Source organism: Natrix helvetica (assembly GCF_964273705.1).
Source record: "Natrix helvetica genome assembly, chromosome: 5".
NCBI lineage: Eukaryota > Metazoa > Chordata > Lepidosauria > Squamata > Natricidae > Natrix > Natrix helvetica.
In genome coordinates, this window is record NC_138551.1 from 4,288,699 (window position 1) to 4,316,267 (window position 27,569).

Genomic DNA, 27,569 nt, shown 5'->3' on the forward strand with positions numbered 1-27,569 from the left:
ATAGAAAAGGTTAGAACTGGTAGGAACTCACCCCTGGGTTGGAACGGGCCTGGCGGCGTGCACATGTTCATGCGCAGCGCGCGCATGTGTATTAGTGCCTCCGCGAGCCTCCGCAATGCTCCAGCTGCTCAGCAGAGTGGAGCGCAGGCGCTGTACGCGCCGTGCACGTGCTTGTAAGCGCCGAAGACTTAAAGGACCGGTAAGGAGTTCGGGCGGGCGGGCGGGCGGGCCCTCCGGAGCACCCAACCGGAACGGTATCCTGTGCTCCGGGCAGGCTCCGGGATGCCCATGCCGGAGAGTACCGCCTGCAACCCACCAATGGTTGTCACGCATCCGGAGAGTCTCAATTTGTGGATAACAGAAAAACCTCCAATCTGAATTCGTCAGTCCTCCAGTGTCGCAGATATCTGGTTGTGAGTCTCTGGGCGTGAAATGGGGCCCAGGGAGTCAGCTGGGCCTGTTGATAGTATACCTGGCTCCCCGCCATACATCAACGGCCCTGCCCGGGCTCCTCGAGCGGATCACGGAGATGGCGGTTGAAACCCCCAAGCTATTAGTGATGGGGGATTTTAACCTGCCATCGACGGGAGAGGCATCCGGGGCAGCCCGGGAATTCATGGCCTCCATGACAGCCATGGATCTGACTCAAGTAGTTCAGGACCCCACACACGAAAGAGGCCACATACTGGATCTTGTGTTTGTCTCCGACCAGTGGACGAGTGATCTGGGAAGAGGGAATTTAGTCATCACGCCCCTGTCATGGTCAGATCACTCACTTCTCCAGCTGGACTTCCCTGGCGCTGCTCCCCACCGCGGGGAGGCGGAACCAGACTATCCCAGATGGTTCCGCCCCAGGCGTCTGATGGAACCAGATAGGTTCCAGGCAGAGCTTGGGCCACCTCCTGCAGACCTGCCCCGCCCCCGGGCAGAGGACCTGGTAGCCACGTGGAATAATGCGGCCGCCGGTGCCTTAGACCGGGTGGCGCCTTTGCGGCCTCTCCGATGGCCACGATCTACCCGGGCCCCCTGGTTTAACGGGGAGCTAAGGGCGATGAAACGCCTTAGGAGACGCCTAGAGAACAAGTGGAGGTCCTCCCGCTCCGAATCCGACCGAGCACAAGTAAGAGCCTACGTAAGGACTTACCTTGTGGCAATAAGAGTGGCCAAACGTCAGTATTGTGCCACCCTTATAGCGTCCGCAGAGAACCGCCCTGCCGCCCTGTTTCGGGTGACCCGCTCCCTTTTGTCACAGGGGCAGCGGGACCCCCCATTGCTGGGCCGGGCAGAGGAATTTGGAGAGTTCCTGCAGGATAAAATCGATCGGATCCGAAGGGGATGGACCCACCTCAGTGCTCCAGTGGGGACGTCTGAGGCTAGTCTTGAGAGACCATGCTGGGAGGAGTTTGACCCTGTTGTCACTGAAGATTTGGACAGGTTGCGCGGGCGACTGCGAGCCACCACATGTTTATTGGACCCGTGTCCCTCCTGGTTGGTACTGGCCTCCTGGGAGGGCTCACGAGGCTGGCTACTGGGGCTGGTGAACGCTTCGCTGGGTGAGGGCCTTTTACCAACCGCCTTGAAAGAGGCGGTGGTGAGGCCCCTGCTCAAGAAGCCTTCTCTGGACCCAACGGAGCTAGCAAATTACCGTCCTGTCTCCAACCTTCCTTTCTTAGCGAAGGTTGTTGAGAGTGTGGTGGCTCAGCAGTTTCCGCGCCACCTGGAGGAAGCTGATTATCTAGACCCGCGCCAGTCCGGCTTCCGACCCGGTCACAGCACGGAGACAGCCTTGGTCGCGTTGGTGGATGATCTCTGGAGGGCAAAGGATGGGGGTTGTTCCTCCATCCTTGTCCTATTAGACCTCTCGGCGGCCTTCGATACCATCGACCATGGTATCCTATTGCGCCGTCTGGAGGGGTTGGGGGTCGGGGGCACCGTATTACGATGGTTCCGCTCTTACCTCTCTGACCGGACGCAATGTGTGTTGGCAGGAGAGGAGAGGTCGACCGCGAGGCCCCTTATCTGTGGGGTCCCACAGGGGTCGATCCTCTCGCCTCTCCTGTTCAACATATATATGAAGCCGCTGGGCGAGATCATCCGTGGTTTTGGGGTGGGATACCATCTGTACGCTGATGACACTCAGCTGTACATTTCCACCCCAAACCACCCCAACGAGGCTGTTGAAGTGATGTCCCGGTGTCCGGAAGCCGTACGGGTCTGGATGGATGACAATAGGCTCAGGCTCAACCCCTCCAAGACAGAGTGGCTGTGGCTTCCGGCTTCCCGGTTCAACCAGCATATGCCATCGCTGGCCATCGGGGATGATCAATTAGCCCCAGTGGAAGGGGCGCGCAATTTGGGCGTCCTCCTTGATGCCCGGCTGTCTATGGAAGATCATGTGGCAGCCGTGGCGAGGGGGGCGTTCCACCAGGTTCGCCTGGTGCGCCAATTGCGGCCCCTTTTGGACCGGGAGGCCTTGCGCACAGTCACTCACGCGCTGGTGACGTCTCGCCTGGACTACTGTAATGCTCTCTACATGGGGCTCCCCTTGAGGTGCACCCGGAGACTGCAGTTGGTCCAGAATGCAGCCGCGCGGGTAATTATGGGGAGATCGAGGTTCTCCCATATAACACCTATCCTGCGCGAGCTGCACTGGCTTCCTGTGGCCTACCGGGTGCGCTTCAAGGTGCTGGTTACCACCTTCAAAGCGCTCCATGGCACAGGGCCTAGTTACCTGCGGGATCGCGTCCTGCCCCATACATCCCTGCGACCCGTCCACTCACACAGAGAGGGACTACTCCGGGTGCCGTCCTCCAGAGAGTGCCAGAGGGCAGCGCCCAGGAGTAGGGCCTTCTCTGTAGTGGGCCCCACCCTTTGGAATGACCTCCCCCCAGACATCAGGCCAACAACCGACCTTCGCTCCTTCCGTATGAAGCTGAAAACCTACCTGTTTCGACTAGCTGACCTGGCATAATACTACAACCTCTCCAGCCCAGGGCATTTTTAATTGGTAATTTTAGTTTTTAAGGGTTAATTTCATTGGGGTTTTAACTTTTTTAGGTATTGTAACTTATTTATTTATTCTTACCTCCTCTGTACGCTATATAATACTTTTGTACGTCGCCCCGAGTCCCTGTGGGGAGAGGGGGCGACTAATAAGTTCAAGTAATAAATAAAATAAATAAATAAATCCTTCTTAACCCTTATTTCACCACAAACCAGGATTAGAGGATGATGCAAGTTTCCCTTGGCAACACACCTGACATTAACCTAGATTGAAAGCCGGGAATTTCCCATTGACACAGCTTGTCCAAAGATAACTGGGAAGGTCAGAGTTGATCCCAGGATGCTGTAACCACAGTAAATATATGCCAGTTGCCAAGGGCCCAAGTTTTGATCACGCGACTATGGTGTTGTCACGATGGTCGTTAAATGTGAAGATGCTTTTTTAGTGCCCTTAAAATTTCGAACAGTCGCTAAACGAATGGAGCACTACCTGTATATCAAAATTTAGTTGGAAAAATAAAGGGGGAAAAAAGTAATAATGGAAAGAAAATAACAATATGTTTGTTAACACTCTGTACCCTCTTTTCAATAAGTCAGTTCACTGGATACTGGACAGTCAATTGTCTGAAATGGTATAGGACTGTGGTGGCGAATGTCTGGCACATGTGCGACAGGGTTACGTGCGCGACAGGGCCACGTTGGCTTGCGCGGAGTGTGGGGGGAGTGTGGGGGTTGCGTCCCTCCACTCCCTGCGCCATGTTTTCCATTTCAGGAGGCTTCAGGGAGGCCTGCTAGGCCCAAAATAGAGCACAGGGGGGTTGCGTGCATGCACGGGGGTGTTGCTGGAGGTCCGTGCATGGGCACGTATGTGTGTGTGTGTGTGTTATGCACGCATGCACAGCTGCAGGGCACATTGCGTTGTGGGCACATGCGCCCATGCTGTCGTGCCCGCGATTTTGGTACGTGAGGACAAAAAGATCAGCCATCCCTGGTGTCGAATCTTCTGCTTGAGCAGGGGGCTGGACTAGAAGGTCTCCAAGGTCCCCTTCCAGTTCTATCCTGATTCTTTTGAGGCCAGACTGCTTTTCACACGAACTAAAGACACGCAGGTCTGTCCTTACGAATTTGTGTTTTGGCGGCCAAACCATTCTCACATCTGGCTGGAAAAAAAAAAGAAGACAGCTTAAAAAGCACTTCAAAAGAAAAGGACAAAAGTTTGACCCGAAGTGAACTTACACCAGGGAAACGGCTCTGCTAAGGTCTTGGTTAGGGGTGTTGTCTGAACGTAGCCTCTGGCTTTTATCTTTTAACAGAAGCAAAAACCATCATCATCGCTTTAGGGTTCCCAATGTTAGTCAATTTACAGTCTTACCCCTGAGATCTCAATCTGGCCCCATTCCTTTCAGAGAAGCACATTCAAACTTATTGGCTCCCCTGTGTGGAGGTGTGTGCACAAAAGTTTGCCAAGTTTTCAACCAGCTGCTCAAAATACAGCACTAATGTTTGCCGGGTCTGCAGGAATAAGAGGGAATTAAAAAAAAAATCTTACACACACACACACACACACACACAATACAATACAATACAATAGCAGAGTTAGAAGGGACCTTGAAGGTCTTCTAGTCCAACCCCCTGGCTAAGCAGGAAATATCTATATGTATCGTGTCACAACCCCTGGTATGCCCAAATATGGGAGGGAGCATACTGCTTCCCTTTTTCTGTCTTTCGGCTCACCCTAGGAGGCATCCAGGCAGAAAGCCATTTATATATATACAGCTGTGTGTGGGTATGTTCCAGCATAACTCCGTAACGCCTGGAGCAATTTCAACCAAACTTAATACACAGATGACTTACTCTCTGGAAAAAAAATACTGTGGGGGTAAGACACCCCTAAAACCCCCTGGGGTGTGTGTTCTGTTAAGGTACAGTCTGTTGTGCCTTCAAATGGCTTCTATTGTACTGCTGTAAAATGGCTTCTACTGTGCAGCACAGTGGAGTTGCCATGGTAACGGCTTCACACTACCACATTTCCAAAAATTAGGTTTGGGTCACGAATGAATCTCTTTGCAACCAAAGTTGTGGAACTAATTATGGTTGTAACCACCAGAGGTTCTACTGTACTTCTAAAGGCCTGAGATTTATTTATTCTTAAAAAGGCCGTGACCTTGAGGAAGGAAGGAAATGTCCCCCTTTTTTGGCATAATATACCTAATTTAGTTACTGGATTGATGCAATTGATGGATTCAAACAACACTTGAATTAGTGTTTTTCAATCTTAGTAACTTTATGAGGTGTGGACTTCACTTCCCAGAATTCGCCAGCCAGCTATGCTATGCTATGCTATGCTGGTTGGGGAATTCTGGGAGTTGAAGTCCACATCTCTTAAAGTTGCCAAGGCTGAGAAATATTGTGACACTGTCCCTTGGTAAGGACTAAACACGTAACACAATGCACACCCTCAGGAGTGGGGTGTACTGCATAAAAAGAGGAGGGGCATGAAAAAAGGTAGCATCTTCACACCTGTGAAAGTTTCCTCTGTTGCACCTGCCATTCTGACTTTTGGGACCATTGTCCCATAGCTGGCCTGATGGAGAGAGCAGGGGAGATTAGGGTCAAAAGTGGCCTTCACATAATTTTAACAACCGGTTCGCCCAGAATCGAAAATGCGCACTGCATCAGAAACACAGTAATTGTATAGGATGGGATAGCTTCGCTCTCTCACGCGCCTTGCACATATGCCACGTTGTGTCAAAAACAGTGATTGTATAGGATGGGGTAGCTTCGCTCTCTCACGCGCCTTGCACATATGCCACGTTGTGTCAAAAACAGTGATTGTATAGGATGGGGTAGCTTCGCATGCGCGCATGCCTTGCGCACATGTGCTCTGCGTCAGAAATACAGCGATTGTATAAGACAGGATAGCTTCGCTCGCGAGAGGGCTTTGCACACATGCACAATGCATTAAAAAGACGGCAACTATATAGGACAGGATAGCGACCCACCAGCTGTCTCTAACTACCAGTTCGTCCGAACCGGTGCGAACCGGCTGAATTCCACCCCTGCTTAGGGTTCCAAAAAATCAAGATCACGACGTAATTAAAGTCCCCGTCTCTTGTTATGTGCATCCTACCACACTGGTGAAACATCAATCACTTGTGACTTTTTTTGACTCTCCCGCAAACTATACTTAAACATGAGATACCCAAACACCACTGAAGTTTGACACAACGCCTCGTTCACACAACAACTGAAGACTGCTATCATGGCTAACTTCTCATGAAATGCTCAATGCTTCCGGTTTGAGGTTTTGCACAAACCCAAGTTTATGGAACAGTACAAGTAGTCCTTGACTTACGACCACAGCTGAAGCCAAAATTTCCGTTGTTAACTGAGATGGCAGTTAAGTGAATTTTGCTGTATTTTGTGACCTTTTTTGCCACAGTTGTTAAGCAAATCACTTCGGTTGTTAAGTTCGTCACGTGTTACGTGAATCCAACTTCCCCGCTGCCTTTGCTTATCCAATAGTCGCAAAAGGGGATCGTGTGAGCCCGGGGCACAGCAAATATGAATCAGTTGCCAAGTATCTGATCCCATGATTATGGGGAATGCTGCACAGGTCATAACTATGAAAAATGAAGTCCCATTTTTCAGTGCCATGGCGACTTTGAACCGTCGCTAAATGGACTTAAGTGGAGGACTACCAATACAATGCTTTGCATTACACAAAACCAAGGCTGTGGGGTGGGATCTGAACTCAGGACCAGAGAGGCGGAAGGGCTCCCCGATCATGGGATGGCCAATGAGAGGCTTCCTGGGCTGCTTCCGTTTAGATGTCTGCACCAAGAAAGGGGTGGGGATGGATGGCCTCGAGGGACCCTTCCCATTTTAACGGATGGTGCGGTCCAAGAGATCGCACGCTGCGTCGGAAAAATTAAAACACATAAATAACTCAGGAGCGTCCCGTGATCGTCGGGGACTTTACAGGTGGAACTTATCTTTGTTTTTCAAACTTTTGCAAAATCAGAAACTCTGCAAAAAGTCGTTAGCCGGACGCTTTTCAAAAAAAAAAGGAGGGAGGAGAGAGATGCACCCCGAATAAGCCACGTGGGCTCTGCAATGCGAGCTCCTGAACTCAGCGCCGCATTTTTTAAGTCACCCGCCTGTAAAAATGCGACTTTCGCCCCTCCGGCGATGGCGACCAACAGCAACCTTCAACCAAGCCGACTCCGTTCCATCTAGAGTCCCTTATCCGGCCGTCCCGGTTTTCCCCCGCACTTTTAACCGCGAGTGACAGCCGCCGCGTCCAATGATCCGCCGCAAAGCGTCAACATTGTGTTCGCTCGGCCCTCCTGGCGAATGAGCACCGCCGGAGTTCGGCGTCCCGCCTTCCGTGAGCCAGAGGCGGACGAGCGCTGCGACGGCCATCTTGAGTGTGGCACCCCCCCCCCAAAAAAAGCTATCGAGACAAGGTGAGATTTCTTTAGAGCCGGTCCCGGACCTGGGACCCCGAAAAGGGAATGTTGGCGGCCGCGGAGAAGACGTCTGCACGAGACGCAGCCCGTTAGGCGGCTCGGCTGCGCGACGGCACCGACTGGTACCTCGGGCAAGGGCGCCCGGCGCCATCTTAAGTGTGGCAAGTCTTGCCTTTTTCTGCCGCCTCCATTAGTTATTATGGCAAGCGGGGAGGGGGGGAGAGCAAAGCGAGCACATTTTCCCACTTTGCATGCCGGAGGGGGTTGGAATCCCTGGGGTGGGGGGTTGTGAGAAGCCGCCCCCGGAAATGCAACCCCCCCGCTTTGCAAACCCCCCAACTTTGCAAGTAACCATTTTTTTGGGGGGGGGAAACCCGTCGTAGTTTTGGACTACGCTGTTTTTTTGGAGGGGTGGGCTGGAAGGGCTTGGGGGGCTGCTGTGCAATGCCCCCCCTTTTTTTGCAATGATACAATTGCAAGCGTTTAACGACCGATTCTCTTTGCAAAAGCTACCATACCGGGGGGGGGGAGAGAAAGCCCTTCGTAGCTTTGGACTGTTTTGGGGGAGGTGGGGGGGGCTTCTGTACAACCCCCCCTTTTTTTTCTTTTGCAACGGTGCAATTGCAAGCAGTTAACGACGGATTCTCTTTGCAAGATAACATGCCCGTAAGGGGGGAGGGGAACCCGTCGTAGATTTGGGCCGGCTTTTGGGGGGCGGGCTAGAGGGGCTGCTGTGCAACCCCCCCCTTTTTTTTTTCTTTTGCAACGGTGCAATTGGAAGCGTTTAACGACCGGGTCTTTTTGCAAGCTAAGATGCCCGGGGAACGACGATGACTCGTCGTAGCTTTGGACTTTTGGGGGGGTTGCTGTGCAATGCCATCCCCTTTTGTTCTTTTTTTTTGCAACGGTGCAATTGCAAGCGTTTAACGACCTTTGCAAACTTAACAGGGCGGGGAGGGAGGGAGGCGGAGAGAAGAACCGTCCCGCCGGCTTTGCTTGGCTAGATAAGATTCCTCGACGGGGGGGGGAGAGAAGGGGAAGAAACGCGCGTTCAGCTTTGCAAGGGCTTTTTTGGCCTTTTGGGGACGGGGGAGGGAGGGAGGGTTCGCTCTACAAAGCTGGAGAAAGCGAATCAGGTCAGCCTTCTTTGCAAAAAAAAAAAAAAAAGCGGGGGAAAGCGGACAGCGAGTTAAATCCCCTCCCCTGCCATGAACACGCAAGCGAGCGTGTTCCCACGTGTAACACTCGCGGGCGCCCGTCGGGGCCGCGCGAGTCCTTCTCCCTTTGTCTCGCTCCCCCTTCTCTTTCCGTCGGCGCGCGTGCGCAAGAGGTGGGAATGTTGTCAAGCTGGGAGTGCGCGCGTATTCCCCGACGGGGCCGCCCGTAAGATCGCGCATCCGGCCGTCGAGGGGAACGGTGCACAGCCTGCGAACGGCGGTTTTGCAACTTCAAAGGGAGCTGCCGGAATGAATGAGGCGAGAGGCTATCCGGAGACGGCCTCCAGCTCGACCTTGGCCGGACGGTCGGTCCGCTCCGTCTGCGGGCGCCCCGCGCGATCCAACAATACTCTCGGTTTTGCGCATGCGCCCTTGCAAAAAAACCCACCCCAACCCTCTCCCATGCAAGAGAAGCGGGGGCAGCTCTTCTCCTCCCTCTCTCCGGCTGCGCGGCCTTTCGCAGCGCCTCCCTCCTGCGCGCGGGGGTTTTGCAAGCCAAGCCTCCTCCTCCTCCGCCCTCCCCTTCTCTTTGCGCGGGGAGGGAAGGAAGGAGGGAAGGGAGGGCCCAAAGCGGCCCCCCGACGGCCCGCCAGCAGCCTTGCCCCATTGTCCGGCCGCTCGTCCAATGGGCGCGCTCGGCTTCTCCCGGGCCGCCCAATCGGGGCCGGCGAGGGGAGGGCGCGCGCCGCCCACTCCCCTATATAAAAGGCGACGGCACCGCGTGAGCCCTCCACTGGCATCCAAAGCCATCTTTGCATTGTTCCTGCCCCCGCGTTTGTCGGACTGCGCTAAGTCGTCGCGGGGTTTCGCTCTTCTTCATCCCCATCCTCCTCTTCCTCCTGCCATCCTCCTCCCTCCGCCTTTGGCAAGCCAAGCCGCTCCGTACGCGCCCTCGGATCTCTGCCGGCGCTTTCCTTTTTTTGTACAGTCGCGGGCTTTTCCTCCGCTCCCGCCGCCACCGCCGCACGGTTCTTTCCCCCGTCCTCCCCCGCTCCAGCCATGTCAGACACAGCCGTGGACACCAGCTCCGAGATCTCCACCAAGGTAAGCCCGGGAAGAGAGGCTTCCTTGCCTTCGGATCGGCTGCTTTGCAAACCCCCCCTCCTCCCTTCGATGCCATCCCGGCTTTTTTTTTCCCTTGGAAAATCCGCGCGGGTTTTTTTTGTGTGTGTGTCTTGCACGCGCGCGTGTGTGCAATGCCTTTCCTTGCGCTTTCGCTTCCCCGCAACGCGCGGCGGCGGAGGCGGCGTTGCACTCGTGTGTGTCTCCGCTGGGCTTCCTCCTCTCTTTGTTTGCCCAGCGGCGCTTTGCCCGGCTTCTTTTCCCCTTCGCCGGCCTGGCATCCTTAGCGTGGATCGGGGAAGAGGGGGGTGGTGTTCTCCCCCCCCGGCCCGGAAACCCCTCGGAAGGTGGGCAGGCAGGTGGTTTCGCGGACCGTCCCGGGCTTTTAATCTCCCCTTCCCTTACCCGCTTTGCAGGCTCGGATCGAGGGGCAGCGCTTTGCCCATCGAAAAAAAAGAAAGGCGGCTGAGAGAGGGGGGGGGGGTCTTTGACAGACGCGGCCAACTTCAAAGCTCCCTTTTGTGCCCGGCGGGTGGAAGAACCGGAGGCGAGCCGGGCGGAGGGAGGGAGGGAGGCCGGCCGGAGGGCGACGATCGCAGGCGCCGGCTTGGCTCCTTTGCCGCGCACCTGAACCGGAACTCGGCTTCGGCTTCCCATCTCTCCTTCCCTCGCTACCTGCCTTACTTTACCCCCCTTGGGGTGCCAGCGGTGCGTGTCTGTGCGCGTCCCCCTCCCTCGTTACCCTAATTGGCCGGGGCTAATTGCGCGGAAACCGCTCGGCGACCCCCGCTGGCCCGGGAGACGATCGGAAGCGGTTTGGCAGGAGGAGGCGGAGGAGAAGAGGCGGTGGGGAAGGGAAGGAAAACCCTTGAAATGGCTCTGCCCGGCCGTCCGAGCGGGCACTCTGAGGGCTCTGCCCGGCCGGCGCGCTTCTTTGTTTACAGCAGGCAGAGCGCGTCGCGGCTGCTGTTGCTTCCCGGTGCCTTTCCTCGGGGCGATCGCTCCGGTCCAAAAAACCCCTTTTCCCACGGGAAGGGAGCCAAGGCGACCCCCGACGGGGTTCCGAGGGCTGAATCGGGACTCGGGGGAGAAAAACGGGGGTCTTTTGAGGTTCCTTCTGCCCCCCCTTCCTTCCTAAAGTTGGGGGGGGGCTTTGAACTCCGATGGCCCCTAACCCCGCTTTTCCCCGGAGTTCCGACGTTGGGGGGGAGAAAGCAGAAGCGGAGACGTCGGAAGGCGGATTTGAAGCTGCCCGGCTGAACTCGCGCGTCCCGATGGAGGAGGAGCGGGGGTGGGGGTGGGGGAAACGACACGGACCCCCCCGTCCAATCCGGACTGCGCGGAGCCAACCGGGCGATGCTGCGCTTTCGGGAAGCCCCTTCCCCGAAAAGCAGACGGTGCGAAAGGGAAAGAGGGCTTCGTTCCGGTCCGTTTCCCCCCCCCCCCGGGGCATTTTCCCTTTCGCGGGTGGGGGATACAATGTAGCAACAGCCGTCGTTGTTGGATGCCGGACGCCTGGGTGGAACCCCTTAAGGAGGAGGGGGGTCGCCGTCTGGTTAGTCTCGGGGATGCCGGAGGGAGGGAGGGCTTCGCAATTCCGCCCCCCTTTTTCAGTGGGAAGGGGCAACCGGGAGCCCCCCTCCTCGGCGCCGATCGTTCGGGGGATTTGACCCATCAAAGGATCCTAGACGGGGAGGGGGGAGGTATGGGGGCCTTTTTGTTCCCGCAAAAGGGTCACCGTTGGGGTAGGTTGCAAAAGCGGCCGCCGCCACCTGCGGAGGGGGATCTCGACAGGGAGGGCAGGGGGATCGGGGATGTCCCCTTGGGGAAACCCTTATTGGGGGGGCGTATCGACCCCCCCCCCTTTCTATCTAGCTTATTCCCAGTCCTGGGAAAGCCTTGCGCTGCTTTTTCCCCCCTGCTCCTCCCGGCATCTGGGCATTAAAATGCATTTACGAGCTTGAGATTGATTTCCCAGGCGGGCGGCGGCTCTTCTCTCCAGCGCCGCCCCCGGCTGTCTGCGGGCCGCAGTAAACAGCGAGCGAGCGGTAAAAGCCAAAGCCGCCCCACCACGTGCCGCTTTCTCTGCTGCTCCGGTCTCTTTCCCCCCTCCCTCCCGCCCGCGCGCGACGCCTCCTGGGAGTCATAGTTCGCTCGCCGGCCGCTTTCCCCTTGACTGCGCTCTCCCGCTCGGCGAGAACTACGCTCCCCGGCGTGCCTCGGGAGGTTAGGGCCGGCTAGCCAATCGAAGTGGCGCCAACTGTGGCGCGCAGGTTTGAATTGGCCCAGGGCGCATGGCCTTGCTTGCCGCCGGGCGATGGGCCTCCCCCCCCTCTTGCGCCCCCTGTAGGAAGGAGGATATTGTTACTGCAAGCTTGGGTGTTTTTTTTTTTTTTAATGGGCATTTGAAAAGCAAAATAAAAGCTTTGAAAAACAAAGCCAAAATAAAACAGACACCCACACAAACACACACATACTTACCGACAGAAGCACTTAGGAATGCTTGGAGTTAATAACTGGTGCATCAATGCACATTTGGCAGTGTGTGGTTTTTGGCTAAAAGCTGCAGTCCTATTGGGGTTATATATGTGCCTGCCTTATTATGCCTTTTGTTTTACTGCTTGTATTCTCTTGTTAGTAAATGGCATTCTTCTGAACTGGCTTCTGTATTGATGGGGGCTATTAATAAAACATGGTGCCTCTTAAGATATACACAACGCCCGGACTTGGCCTTTGTTTTTGTGTTCTTTTTATTGCGAATATGCATCTCATTTTGCCCTGCCTAGATCAAAACTTTAGGACCGTCCCTCTCCTTGTTGTGGCTGGCCTTAAAGCAGTAAACAGCTTTTCCCGGCCTTATAATTACAGGGACTCTTATCAGAATCTTGTCAAAGACGTAAACATTGACTTCAAACGTGTTGTTGCTTGTAAGCTGCAGGCTCTGGTGGGTGATTTTCTAGGAGACGCTGTCTAGGGAAAAGGAGGGGGGGGGATTGTGATCTTGGAATGGCATTGGAGGCGGTAATCACAGCTTTTGTGGCCTTTGCGTCAAAGGCAGGTTTTGCTTGAGATAAAAGCCTTGACACGACAGTAAAAAGTTCAAAGTTAGGAAATCGGTTCCTTTTCCGACCAATTTTGCTGCTTTCCCTACCACAGAGCAAGCCGTTTTTGCTTTTTTTAGAGGAATTAGGGATGCGGTGGCTAAGATGCTGAGGTTGTCGATCAGAATGGCCGGCGGTTTGAATCCCAAGCGCCGCGTAACGGAGGAAGCTCCCTTGACTTGTCCCAGCTTCTGCCAATCTAACACTTCGGAAGCAGGTTAAAAAATGCAAGTAGAAAAATAGGAACCACCTTTGGAGGGAAGGTAACAACGTTCAGTGCACCTTTCGGAGTTGAGTCATGCCGGCCACATGACCACGGAGATGTCTTTGGACAGCGCTGGCTCTTCGGCTTTGAAACGGAGAGGAGCACTGCCCCTAGAGCTGGGAACAACTAGCACAGATGTGCGAGGGGAACCTTTACCTTTTATCTAGAAAGATTGTCACAAATCAACCCAGCTTTTTTGCAACCCTACGAGATGGGCAAAACCTGGGAAAAGTAGATCAGTTGGGAGTTTTTTAAAAGGGAATTCCTGATTCTCGGTCCCACTTTTGGCCACTGTTTTGAGGCACGTGGCAGCTAAGATCTGTGAGCTGTATTTTTTTGGGGGGGGTGGCGGGCAGCGTGGTCTAAAGCTGCTAATTGGGTTTCGCTGGAAGCTGTTTGTGCTGCCCTGAGAGGTTTAAGGAAGCTGCTCGTCTTAATAATCTGTGGGGAGAGAAAAAGGGGGCTTCCTTATTCACGGCTGAGGTCCGTGGAGAATGCCCAAGGAAAAGGCAGGCTGTCCTTGCCATGGGCACATTGTTGTTTTTCCCTCCGCAGGCGAGCCAGGAGTCTGCGTTCTCGCTGAATTGTGTTTATAGAAGGGCTCCCTCCCCTTTTCCGGTGTGGGGAGCGGGGAGGCGTGTTGTCGTAAATCTGTAGTGTGCCCTTCGCCTTCGCAGCTTGGAACACGCCAAGACACAACAATGCAAGGGGTTTTTTAGGAAGGAGGGGGTTAGTTGTTTAGTGGCAGGTCAAACTGCCTCGCCAAGGAATTATTGCATGCTTGCTTGTAGGGAGGGGAAGCAGATGGAGAGCCCTTGAAAAAAAAAATGAAATGAATAAAAACACATAAAGAAAGCACTTTGCCTTGGGAAGAGTTTTGAGTCCGGTTAATCCCCTCCGTGGGATGCGGTGGCTCAGCGGTGAAGACGCTGAGCTTGTCGATCAAAAAGGCGGGCAGTTCGGCGGTTCGAATCCCTAGCGCCGCGTAACGGAGGGAGCTCCCGCGACTTCTCCCAGCTTCTGCCAACCAGGCAGCTCGAAAGCACGTAAAAAAATGCAAGTAGAAAAATAGGAACCACCTTTGGTGGGAAGGGAACTGCGTTCCGTGCGCCTTCGGTGTTTAATCATGCCGGCCACATGACCACGGAGACGTCTTCGGACGGCGTTGGCTCTTTGGCTTTGAAACGGAGATGAGCACCGCCCCCTACAGTTGGGAACGACCAGCACATACGTGCGAGGGGAACCTTTACCTAATCCCCTTTCTTGGAGAGGTTCGTGTTGGCTGTATTGAACGAAATTGGGGGCCGCAAAGGAAGCTGAAACGTACAAGCCTCCACCCTACGTAGTAGTTATTTGTCTGTGTTGTGTTTATGTTTTTTTTCCCCCAAAAAAAGAAGGGAGGGGAGGGAAAAGGGTTGTCTTGTCATTCTCCCTGCCTGGGAATTTGTGCCAATAATGTCAGGGAAGCTGGAATCCCAATGACTCACCCTGGTTTTTTTTCTTTTTTTTTTTCTTTTTGCCCCTTTTAAGGATTTGAAAGAAAAGAAGGAAGTTGTGGAAGAAACAGAAAATGGCAAGGATGCCCCCAACGGCAACGCCGTAAGTATCTTGGCTGGGATGAAATTGGGGAAAGGGGGGGGCAGTTGACAGGAACATGTAATAATTGAATTGGAATGGAACTTGGAAGAACTCAGATTGAATTTTCCTAAGTAGGAGAAACTTCGCAGAGTCTCCGTTCTTGGTCCTGTTGTGAGACATCACTTCCTTCCCCACTCACACAACCTTCCCAGGCATGTTTGATATAAGTTGGACCGTTCGGGCTGGGATCCTAAACCATTAGAGTTTAATAATCTGAATTAGCAGGTTCTGCAAACTGGCAAGTCTGCTTGGTTTAATTTAGCGAAAAGAAGGACTAGGGGAGACATGATAGCAGTCTTCCAATATCTCAGGGGCTGCCACAAAGAAGAGGGAGTCAAGCTATTCTCCAAGGCACCTGAGGGCAGAACAAGAAGCAATGGGTGGAAACTAATCAAGGAGAGAAGCAACTTAGAACTGAGGAGAAACTTCCTGACAGTGAGAACAATGAATCAGTGGAACAGAAGTTGCCTCCAGAAGTTGTGAATGCCCCAACACTGGAAGTCTTTAAGAAGATGCTGGATAGCCATTTATCTGAAACGGTATAGGGTTTCCTGCCTAGGCAGGGGGTTGGACTAGAAGACCTCCAAGGTCCCTTCCAACTCTTGTTATTCTGGTAATAAATTCTGTTTTGGAGGATATGTGTGAACCCCTCATTAGTTCCTTTCCTGTAAGGAAGGAACGCCGGCCCATATTTCAAATTATTTTATCGATAACGGGGGGTATAAAGTAATGCATCTTAACCGTAGTCCCTTGAATATTTGTACGGACTTCAACTCCCAGAATTCCCCAGCCAGTTGATGATGCAGAGCAGGGGGGGGGTAGAGAAACCCACGGCCCTTTTATAACTTGTGGACTTCAACTCCCAGAATTCCTGAATCAGTCATCGGGTATAGAGACAATAGATGTTTGGCTATTCCCCACCCCCCACAGTTGACTTGTAATAGGCAGGTGTATTACAGAAACTTTGGGTGAGGGGTTGAGGGTCTCTTAGCAAAGTTTACCCCTCTTCTTATGCTCCCTGTTAGTTTCCGCAAACTGCCCTTGTAAATGACCATTCTTACTTCGGTCACAGCTGTGGGACACCCAACAGTGGTGCCTTTGCTACAGGCCACGGGTCTGCCAGGGCCTATAAGTGCCAGGGGGTTGGTTGTGAAGTGGGGAGGGGGTTTGGTAGGCTCCCCGTTTTGGTTTTTTTATTTTTTTAAGTGTGCTTCGTTTCCGCGAAGGCGAATGAGGAAAACGGCGAGCAGGAGGCGGACAACGAGGTAGACGACGAAGAGGAAGAGGTTGGCGACGAAGAGGAGGATGAGGAAGAAGGTGACGGTAAATTCCACTCCCCTCCCTTCCCTTGGGAAATGTAGTCTTATCCAAACTGAAGGGCGCCTGGTTGGAGAAGATTTACCCTGCGCTTGGTTTGGAGGGGGCTGGCTCCCCCTGGTGGCCCTTTTGCATAGCGCATGAGGAACACGTCAATGTGTTTTTACGCACCAGGGAGAGTGATCTCGGCATGAGGAAAGCCGCTAAATAGGATTGTGTGTGCCTTTGCAAAAAGGGGGCCAAGAACTGGAATTCACAGAAGTCTCCAGGTGTAACCACTTGGGGGGGGGGGGAATTAATAGCAACTATTCTCTTAAATGAGGGATGCGATGGCTCAGTGGCTAAGATGCTGAACTTGTCGATCAAAAAGGTCGGCGGTTCGAATCCCTAGCGCCGCATAACGGAGTGAGCTCCCGCCACTTGTCCCAGCTTCTGCCAACCTAGCAGTTCGAAAGCACGTAAAAAATGCAAGTAGAAAAATAGGAACCACCTTTGGTGGGAAGGGAACAGCGTTCCGTGCACCTTCTGTGTTTAGTCATGCCGGCCACATGGCCACGGAGACGTCTTCGGACAGTACTGGCTCTTTGGCTTTGAAACGGAGATGAGCACCGCCCCCTAGAGTCGGGAACGACTGGCACATATATGCAAGGGGAACCTTTACCTTTTATTCCGTTAAATCTCTTGCCTCCTTCTAAACGGGGTTTACTTTTTAACCTTTTCTTCTAACCCTGATTGCAGCTGGTAGGTCGAGACTAACCGTGGCTAAATGCAGGCTTATATCTCCTGTCTCTTTCAAATCAACAGTGCTCTCATTCCAACCAGGAATCTCTCTCGGGGGGAAAAAAAAGTTTTGATTTATTTATTTATCCCACCTTTATTGTCTACAAAAATTGTCAGTCATCCAGGTTATAGGTGTCCCAAAGGTGCTTTTTTTTTTTCCTTTCAAGGGACAACTGGACCAGAAAGTGCAGTTTCCTCTTGAAAAAGCACCTTTGGCTCCCACATTTATTATTTTCATATATGCACACATACCTTCCTTCTTCTGTTGCCTTCCTACAACAAACCCTGGGTAGGCTGAGAGAATGACGAGAACCCAGCTGGCTTTCGGGGGGGACTAGAACTCACCGTCTCCCAGTAATTGGCTCAACGTCAGTCCAATTGGCTGGCTTTCACGTGAATAATGGGATTAGAACAGGGGTGTCCAAAGTTGGCAACTTTAAGACTTGTGGACTTCAACTCCCAGAATTCTGGAAGTTGAAGTCCACAAGTCTTAAAGTTGCCAACTTTGGACACCCCTGGATTAGAATTTATTATCTCTTGATGATGATTGGCCCAAAGTCACCCAGCTGGCTTTCAGGCTAAGGCAGAACTAGAACTCACCGTCTCCTGGTGATTGGCCCAAAGTCACCCAGCCAGCCTTCCTGCATAAAACGAAACTAGAACTCAACACCTCCTGTTTTCTAGGCCTTACCCAGTAGGCCAAACTACCTATCATTTTTTTTTTTTAATATTATTTGCCATTCTCTTCCCAACTGTTTGCCTTCTGGCACCGAGAAGGCCTCATTCTGGAGCTTCTGTTGGAGTTGAACATTTATTAATTGTTTTTTTTAAAACCACTCCATAAGCCAGACCTGTCTGGGCAGCTATCCATAAAACCTGTTAAAATTACAGTGCCAATAAAAGCAGATACAGTTAAGATCAATAAAAGGCAAAATGAAAAAAACTGTTCCTGCTAAGGAGCCGTTCAGAAGCTGAGACGATTTGTGTTAAATAAAAGAAGTTTTCCAGACCAAAAAGTCTTAGGAAAAAAGCAGCTTAAAAGGATGCCGGTTGGGCTTTTTCCATTGCTAAGCGAGGTATTTGTTAAGTGAGTTTTCTCCCACGTTACGACCTTCCTTGCCACCGTTGTTAAGTAGATCGCTGCAGTGCTTAAATTAGCATCCCGGGGCTGAAGCGAAATGCTGCAGTTGTTATATGAGTCACCTGGTTGTAAAAGCGAATCTGCCCCCCCCCCCAATGGACTCTGCCTCTCATAACGTCGCAAGAGGGGATCCCGTGACTTGGGACGCTGCAACCGTCATAAATACGAGCCAGTTGCCAAGGGGTTGAATTTTTGATCCGGTGACAGCAGGGTCGCTGCAACCATTGTAACCGAGAAAACCGGCCCTAAATCACCTTTTTTTCCCAGGGCCGTTGTAACTTGGAACCGGTCACTAAGGGAACGGTTGCAAGTCGAGGACTACTCCAAAGTTGTTAATTGGGCAGGATTTTTGGCCAGTATGATCATGCAGGCCTGTATTTGCAAAGTGCTGGTGCAGGTGAGGGAAACACCTGCTTGGGGGTTAGGCAGAATTCTCCTGGCAATTTCGCAACCTTCGTTTGGGTGTTTTCGGCTTAAATCTTTCATGGGTCGAAAAGAGTTTAAAAATGAAAAGGTCCGTCGTCCCCACCGCATGGGATAAAACGACGATGCTGCCCTCTCCTTGAGTGGCAACTCCAGCCTTTTGAGCCCCGGGGAGGGTGGGGGAATGTCCCTCACGTGGCATTTCCCCCCACAGGTAGTCCTCAACTTACGACCATCATTGAGCCCTAAAGTTCCGACACTGGGTGAAACATTTATTCAGCTAATTTTACCTCAGTTTATCAACTTTCCTTGGTAACGCGGTGAAATGAATCGCTGCGTTTCTTAAAGCTAGTCACAAGGTTGTTAAGCGAATCCGCCATTGGGCTTGCTTGTCCAAAGGACGCAAAAGGGGATTCCGGGTCCGTCATAAATACGGGTCCGTCACCAAGCAGCCGACGCTCGATCACATGACCACGGTGGATGCCGCAACGGTTGAAAGCGTGAAAAACGGTCCTAAGTCCATTTTTGTAAATTCCGACAGTCGCTAAGTGAGCTGTTTGTAAGTCGAGGACTATAGCGCGGGGACTCTTTCCTGGATGCCACAGGTTGGAAAAGCTGCAAATATTTGGAGCTCCGAATGCCCAGCAGTTGCCCAGCGGACGTTTTCTCCCTCGGCTTGGCTGTCCCCCGTCAATGGCTTCAATGCCAACTGGAAGATGCCCACAAAATGCCAGCTGCCAGACCTGCTAAGCCAACCCTGCTGCCCGTCAAGGAGGCGGCTCTGCCAGGGCTCCGAAAGATGGCTGGCTCCGATTTGGCTCCGATCGAACCGCCATAAGTCCTCTGGCATCCCCGGCTATTTGTTTTTCTAGCATCTCGGTTGCCAGGCGGGGATGGTTGCCTAGATACCCTGCCCGCTGATGATGGAGGTGGAGGAGGAAGGACCGGGAAGCCGGGGGTGGGGTGGGGGGGTGGGATGCCTTGCACTGCCAGCCCCTCTCCCCCACCCCCTTGGTGGGTCTGGGCTGCTGCTCCCCCCTTCTCAGGATTGGCTTTGCGTGCCAAGATATTGGAGACGCTAATCTTGCAAGGGGGGGGGGAAGTTATTCTCAGGTGACCCTAATCTCCTGCAGATCCCAAGGCCACTTAAGACAGATTATTGGCCTCTCCGGGAAGGGTCAGGCGAGCCCATTTATTTAAATCCCCAGAGCCTTAAAGCACCCCTCCCCACCCAGCTCTGGGGCTTGGAATCGGGGGGGGGGGGGGGAATCTACCTCTCCATCTGATTGGGGTGTCTTGATTTCTTTTTATCCTTTCTTGAATCAAGTGGCGTTCAGTTCCACTTCTCCCTATTTTTTTTCTTCCTCTCTTCTCTCTCCCCTTCTCTCTTCTCTCTCTTCCCTCTCCCTTTGTCTTCTGCCTCCTCCCCTCCATCTCTGTCTTTTTATCCTCTTCCCTCTCTCCTTTCCACCCCTTCTCTCTCCTTTCTGTTTCTCCTCCCCTTTCTTTTCTGCCTCCCCTCCTTCCTGTTTTTTCTCTTTTCTTCTTTCTTCTCTTCCCACTCTTGTCTCTCTTCCTTTTCTCTCTCCTCTGTCTTTCATCTATTTTCTCTCATGTCTTCCTATCCTCCCTCTTTTCGCTCTCTCTGTCCCTCCTATTTTCTCTCTTCCCTCTTGTCTTTCTCTCTGTGTCCTTCCTCTCTTCTATTTTCTGTCCTGTCTTTCTCTCTTCCCTCTTGTCTCTCCCTTTTCTCTCTCTTTCCTTCCTCTCTTCTATTTTCTTTCCTGTTTTCCTCTCCTCCATCTCCCCTCTCTCTGTGTCCATCCTATTTTGTCTCCTGTCTTTCTCTCCTCCCTCTTATCTCTCTCTCCCTCTTGTTCTCTCTCTCTGTCCTTCCTCTCTTCTATTCTCTCTCTCTCTCTCGCTCTCACTCCTCTCTCCTCTCTTCTCTCTCACTCCCCCCTGTCTCTTGAGTTTGGGAGGAAAGGGTTGGGAAGCTAGTGCCCAAGCTAGTCGGAGTCCTGGCTCTCCTTCCTCATTAAAGAGAAGCTTATAGTGGAGAAGAGATGCAGAAATAATGTGGTTTTGGCTGGGACTCCCTTGGCTGCCCGGAGCCTCGGGCGGCCTTGGTTGGAAGGCCTCCATCCGACCGCCTGCCTTTCCCACGGAAGAGGGCCTTCGCCCCACGGCTCTTGAAAGGAACTGATTGCAGAGCTTCCCTTCTCCAACGCTTAGTAGCTTAACTCTTAACCCAACGTCCCCTTTGCAAGGATTTGAGCAGCTGGGATCCGGGGGGGAAAACATGAATTGAGTAGCCATTTCATGTGTGGTAGAAATCATCGGATAAGCGTTCAGCAACAACTTCCTGTCCTGTTTCCCCGAAAATAAGCCCCCCCGGATAATAAGCCCCATTGGGCTTTTTGAGCGCATGTGCTAAAATAAGCCCTCCCTGAAAATATTGCAACACAGCAGCAAGCATGGGGTGACCACTCTCTCCGCCTCCTGCACCCCAAAAATAAATAAGACCTCCCCGAAAATAAGGCCAAGTGCTTATTTCGGGGGTCAAAAGAAAATAAGACCCTTGTCTGTACACACAAGCACATAATTTTTTTTTTAAAGCAGTTCCCCAAAATTAGATTGCGTGGTGATACCATGTTTTTCCTGAAATAAGACCCTGTCTTATTTTCGGGGAAACACTATTCCCATGCAGCCTAATTTTTGGGAGCCATTTTTTTAAAAAAATGTTTGTATACAGTTGGTCTTTGGCTTACAACAGTCTGCTTAGTGACTGTTTGGAGTTATGACCACTGAAAATTAGAGACGTGTGACTTCCGCGCTTAACAGCCGTTGTAGCCATCCCCCACGGTCATGTGATCAAAATCCAGACGCTTGATGGAGACTGAACTTGCAGTTCACAGCGGTTGCAACGACCCCATAGTCGCGCGATCCCGTTTGGCGACCTTCCGACAAGCAAAGTCCAATGGGGAAGCCGGAGTCGACTTTGCAACAGTTGTCAGTAACTTGAACAGCCACAGCAAAATTCATGCGACAACTGTGGCGAGAAACGTCGTCGTAAAAGGGGAGGGAGGAATTCACTTAACGACTATCTCGCTTGGCAATGGAAATTTTGGTCTCCTTTGGGGTCGTAAGTCGAGGACTACCTGTGTTTGGAAAGGAACCGTACTGGGGAATGTTGTGTTCTGACCGAGGCTTCCCCAGCAGCACGAAGCCGAGTTTTCGTCCCGATAAACCCCTTTTATTTAATTGACAGTGAGTTCCTCTCCAGCAAAGTCTTTCCTCTCCCACAGTCTCTCAAGATAGTTCACAATTTCCGACCTTTATCAGGCTTGGAGAGCGGCCAGGCCGAGATCTTTCAGACGCCGCAATACTTGGCAAGGATGCAGGAATGGACTCGTGGCCGCCTGCAAACTCCACTCCCCTGTCGCTCCTATTTTATTCCCTCCGGGAGGGGCCCTTCAGCGTCCACCTGTGGCCTTACTCCCAAGTCGACCCCTGTTCTTTAACTGTTCCTTTCGTCTGGCAACTCTGCGCATGTGCACGCTGGGAACAGGCTCCAGCTGTTCTTCTGCCCCACAGATGTCTTGACTCCGAAGGCAGCTGATAACTGTCAGTCGGCCCTGGCCCCCTCTCGGTCTCCGACACAGAGCCCTTGTCTGAGCCTCCCGAATAAAAGTTTTATTATTTTTTAGTTACACCAATAAGCGTGTGCCATCTTTCCTTATGTAGCATGTCTGGGTACAAGCATCTGTGCGCCACGTAGTTCCTCTTTTGCCACTATTGACACTATTTCCCCAAATTTAGTATGATATATTGAGCATTTAAAAGTTACGGAACTCTCCCATTTCTCTCTCTATATATAAATTTCAGGTAAAATTCCTAGCGGAAATGTTTCTGGAAAAGCAACACATTTTTTGTCCTGGGGTTTTTTTTTCCGCTTTTGAATGAAAGCCTCCCCCCCCGCCCCCCAGACGCTTCCCAGGAAGAACTCCCTTCCCTTCCAACAAGCTTTGAAGCTTCCTGTAGGCATCTGGTTTGGCCAGAGGACGGGAAACAGGATGTTGGCTTAGATAAACCGGGCCCGTCTCTTCTCTGGGGAGGTGGGGACTTCTTTGAAGACACAGGTTTGGGAAAAGCCCCGAGATGGGCCTGGAAGCATGCAGATAACAGAAGAAGCCGGTTTGGGTCCAGGAGCTCCTTTCTCAAACTCTCCTTCCTTCTCTAGGCGAAGAAGAAGATGGCGATGAAGATGACGAGACTGAAGGTCCAACCGGCAAACGGGCAGCTGAGGACGATGAGGTGAGGCAAACCCTCCGAGAGGAGGAGGAGGAGGAGGAGGAGGTTTCAGCCCCATCTTTACCACTCCTCATTTTTCATATAGCTCATCGCCATGTAAAACGCAGAAGTGCAAAGGAAACAATACAGAAATGTAAAATGCTTTGTCGTTTTTGTTGCCCAAATTCTGCAAGTACACAAAAAAGCTATAAGTGGTAAATCACGATCCTAGTTGTCATAAAAGGACATTCTTTTTTTTTAAAGGTTTTTATTTTTATTCTCTTACATACAGTTACAGGTAAACATTCACATAATTATAGTTCTTATTTATATTTTATCACTTTTGCCCATTTGTTTTCCCATATAAAAAGTTAAATTATACTTTCTGGGTTGCTTTGTTTACCATCCCCGTACATCTATTTTGTATTATCACAACTCTAGTTTTCCTTTCTTTTCTCCCTTCCTTCCTCCTTTCCCTTCTTCACTTACCTCTCCCCTACTCCTCTCTTCTTTCCCTCCCTACCCTCTCTCCTTCTCTTTCTGTCCCTTCCATCCTTCCTCTCTTTTCCTCTTTCTTCCCCTCTCTCCTCTTCCTTTCCCTTTCTCTTGTTGTGGTTAATCTCTTTTCATCTCTCGACTGGTGTATTTTCGGGATGGTATTCCCACAAGCCCAGATATAATTTATCATAACAAGACATTCATGGTGAATCCTAAGGTGCAACATTTAGTGATACTCACAGGATACTAAATAAGCCATCAAACCTAACTCGTGCTAGGAAACTAAATAAAGCAATACCAATCGTAAAGATGCAAGCAACAAAGTTATAGTAGTAAGTAGAAAAAGAGTGGCAGTAAGAAAGATAAGAATAGTAGTACAGCCTTAGTAAATAGTTTTGACAGTGTTGTGGGAATTAGCATGGGCCTCAGGATGGCTGAGGAAGATGGAGGATGTAGTCTGACCCAGAGAGCAAAAAAAAAATCGGCATTAGGAAAATTTGTGGAGAACTGAGTGCTTATTTACCATAATTTAGAAACTGCCGTTATCCCTTGTGGGGAGGTTTTATGTGATAATCGCCCAGAAAAATAACAAGGAAATGGGAAGGGAAGGTAGTTGGGGGTGTGAAAGGATATATACATGGTTTTCCTGCATAGCTTGGTGTACATCCCCAAGGAATTCTGTTGGGTCAGGAAGGCGGTGGGATGTTAACGTTGCTGAAAAATACAGAAAGATGGACCTATGGCATCCTTGTACGTCTCTAAGCTTCTTGTAGACGTTTGTTACTCAACTAGGTTACAGCATCAGTGCGAGGAGGAGGAGGAGGGCTGTGAGGTCTCTCTGAGCTTGGTGGTTTTCTTGCAGACGTTTCATGACCCAACTAGGGAACTTCATCAGTGTTAGAAGCAAGTTGGAGATTCACCCCAAGATTAGCATCAGCTAACTAGATCAGCAATCAATAGTAAGGTAAAGTTTCCCCTTGCACATATGTGCTAGTCGTTCCCGATTCTAGGGAGCGGTGCTCATCTCCCTTTCAAAGTCGAAGAACCAGCGCTGTCCGAAGACGTCTCCGTAGTCATGTGGCGGGCATGACTCAACGCCAAAAGCGCATGGAACGCTGTTCCCTTCCCACCAAAGATCCCTATATTTTCTACTTGCATTTTTTACGTGCTTTCGGGCTGCAAGGTTGGCAGAAGCTGGGACAAGTAACAGGAGCTCACTCCGTTACACGGTGCTAGGGATTCGAACTGCCGACCTTTCTGATCGACAAGCTCAGCGTCTTGGCCGCTGAGCTACCGCGTTCCTTAGTCAATAGTAAACCGCAGCCTAATAAAGGAATTGCCGTAATAACTCCAAAACTCCAAGCCTTTGTATATAAAACGAGAGCAAACCTCCACTCTTCTTTTTAACACTGATGATGTTACCTAGTTGGATAACAAAATGTCTAAAAGGAAAAAAGAGCACCAAGGACCCCACAGTCGTCATCCTCCCTTCTAGCACTGATGATGTTACCTAGTTGGGTCATGAAACGTCTGCAAGAAAACCACAAGAGCCACCAAGGGCCCCACAGTTCAACCCCCGAGCGACAGAGTTTCTCTTTTGTTGTTGGGGGGGGGGTGGACTTTTGATTTCTGGGGCAGAGAAGTATTCCATTTATAACTAGTGAAAACCCCCTTTCCCCGTCCGAGCTCTCTGACCACCTTCCCGCCTTCTGTTTTTTTCAGGATGACGACGTCGATCCGAAGAAGCAGAAAACCGACGAAGACGACTAGGGAGTAGAATAAATAGAAAAAGAAACAACTTTTTTTTTAAACTTAAAAAAAAGAAGAGGAAAGATTTTTTTTAAAAAAAAGAAAGGCCAGCGTGACCTACTTTTACCTTTGAAAACTTTCTGTTACAAAAAAAAGAAAAAAATTACGTCCCCCTCGTTGCTAATGGTCACCGTCATAAAGTAGAGCAAACAAACATGAAAAAAAACCACCCAGTAAAAGCCGCACGGCGTAGAGCTGCCATTTTTTCCCCCCAACTTGTAAAAAAACAACCCCCAGCCCCCAAAATCTCCCTCCTTCCTTCCCTCCCTCCCTTCCCCGTCACGGGTGAATGGGGTGGGTGACGCAGTCTGTGCCCCTCCCTCCCTTCCCCTCCCCACCGTAAAGTTCAAGGCCCCAGCTTGATTTCTTAAAAGTAACTTTAAAAAGGAGAATTTGTTTGTATTTTTTATTTACATTTTATATTTTTGTACATATTGTGATGAGGTCAGCCATTTTTAACGCGATCTCCGATTTGACCAAAAGGGGGAGGGGTGGGGAAGGGCTTTTGAAATGTGCTTTTCTTTTCTTTCTTTCTTTCTTTCCTTCGTTCCTATAAATGAATCAAAACAAAAACAAAAAAATCTCGACTTTACTTGTGTGACCGTGTCCAAAAAACATGATCTCCCCCCCCCCAAAAGGAGAAGAAAATTTTTAAAAAGACCTTGTAAAAAAAATAATAATAATTTCAAAAATGCAAAAAAAAGAGTCCAAGATTTATGCTGAGCATTCCAGTAACACTTTTTTTTGTGTGTATGTACTTTTACCTGTACCATAAAGTAGTGGGTTTGTATGAAATGACAAGGCCAAAGATTAAAAAGGGTTTTTTTTTCCTTTTCGTTCTTTTTTTTTTTTTTTTGTCTAAGGAGTTGCTGTTAATTTTTTTTTTCTTTTGGCCTGTTTGATGTATGTGTGAAAACAATATTGTCCAACAATAAACCGGAATTTTATTTTGCTGACTTGTTCTAACAAAGCTGGTTGCGCAAGTGCTGTGTAGTTTTTTTTTTTAACCTCCCCTCCCACCCACCCAAGTAAATTGAGGATTTCCCAGATACTTTTCCTAGATAAAGTGGAAACAAAACCCCTACATTAATGGTATAGGTAGTCCTCGACTTAACGACCACAGTTGAACCCAACATTACTGTTGTCAGGTTTCTAAAAGATGCCCTAATTAATTCATGAGCCTCAAGCCAAGTTTCAAAAGAAAACCAGTCATTAGGAACACCATTTTGGCAAGACCCCATTGCAGTCAGATCTAAATCTCATTTGAATTATGGCTGAACTTTACCCCTGTTCCTTCCCTCAGTCTGTGTCATAAATCACATTCTCCAATGAGGTGCACGCCTCACAAGCCTATAGTAATCTGAGATCTGACTCTAGCCGAAGGCATGCATTTAATGCATTCCCCCCACTTTCCTCACCATGGTAACTTATAACTGAGTTGACATTCGGCTCCCCTTACTTTCCGGAAGCTAAATAGGACAGTTTCGTTTTGCCCCGTTTTGCAAACTTTCTTGCCTCAGCTAAGTGAATCTCAGTTGGTAAATTAGTAAGTTACAGGGTTATTCAGTGAATTTGCTCATGCGAAGGTCGCAAAAGGGGATAACGACCCTGGGACGCTAACCGTTATAAGTGTGAGTCAGTTGTCAAGCATCTAAATGTAAACCACGTGATCGTGGTGATGCCACAATGGTCATAAGTGAAAAACAGTTCTAAGTCACTTTTTCCAGGGCTGTTGTAACTGAACGGTCACTAAATGGATGGTCGTAAGTCAAGGACTACCTACAGAAGCGTTCCTACTAATCCTGGAACACTGGCGAAGTACCTGAGGATTGGAAAAGATATGATGTAGTTTCTTCAAGAAAGGGAAAAAAACACCCGGGAAACTACAGACCTGGGAAGATCCTGGAAAATAAAACAAAAAGATCCGCGAACAACTAGATGCAAATAAAGTTACAACTAGCAGCCAGCACAGGTTTGTTAAAAGCATGCCAAGCCAATCTCTTCATTCTTTGATAAGGTCACTATAAATTACTAGACCAGCAAAATGCTGTGGACATAGTATACTTAGATTTCAGTAAGGCATTTGACAAAGTAGACCACAATTCTCTTGGTAAACTAGAACAATGTGGACTAGATACCACCAATACCAGACGGGGTTTTGTAGCTGGCTGACAAAACTACAAACTAGGAAGCAATGGGATACCACAAGGCTCCCATCTTAGGCCCAGGATTCCCAATTTGGATCATTAATGAAGGAATAGAAGGGGAACTTATTAAATGTGTAGATTTAAACTGGCAGGAACAGCCAACTCCACAGAACGGAAGAACAGGATCCAAAAAGATCTTGGCAAACTTGAACAATGGGCACTATCTAACAATGAAATTCAATGGTGAAAAGAATAAGGTTCTACATTTAGGCAAGAGAAACGAAATGCACAGATACAGTATAGGTGGGACCTTGCTCAGTAGTAGTAACTGTGAAAGGGATCTTGGAGTCCTAGTGGACAACCATTTAAATATGAGCCAGCAGTGTGCAGCAGCTGCCAAAAA

The 27,569-nt window shown here is 50.5% G+C and overlaps 1 protein-coding gene across 2 annotated transcripts; it reads left to right on the top strand.

Annotated features, from left to right (window-relative positions):
- The first annotated feature begins 9,416 nt into the window (after positions 1–9,416).
- On the top strand, positions 9,417–25,989 carry PTMA (prothymosin alpha). 2 transcript variants are annotated; one of them, XM_081956145.1, is made up of 5 exons: positions 9,417–9,736; positions 14,651–14,719; positions 15,985–16,081; positions 22,663–22,736; positions 24,933–25,989. In XM_081956145.1, exons 1-5 carry the CDS (start codon positions 9,692–9,694, stop codon positions 24,978–24,980), a joined length of 333 nt encoding a protein of 110 aa, XP_081812271.1. In that variant the 5' UTR covers positions 9,417–9,691; the 3' UTR covers positions 24,981–25,989. The 2 variants fall into 2 exon arrangements, with proteins under 2 accessions (XP_081812271.1, XP_081812272.1); XM_081956146.1 differs by having other exon boundaries at positions 15,985–16,075.
- The last annotated feature ends 1,580 nt before the right edge of the window (positions 25,990–27,569 follow it).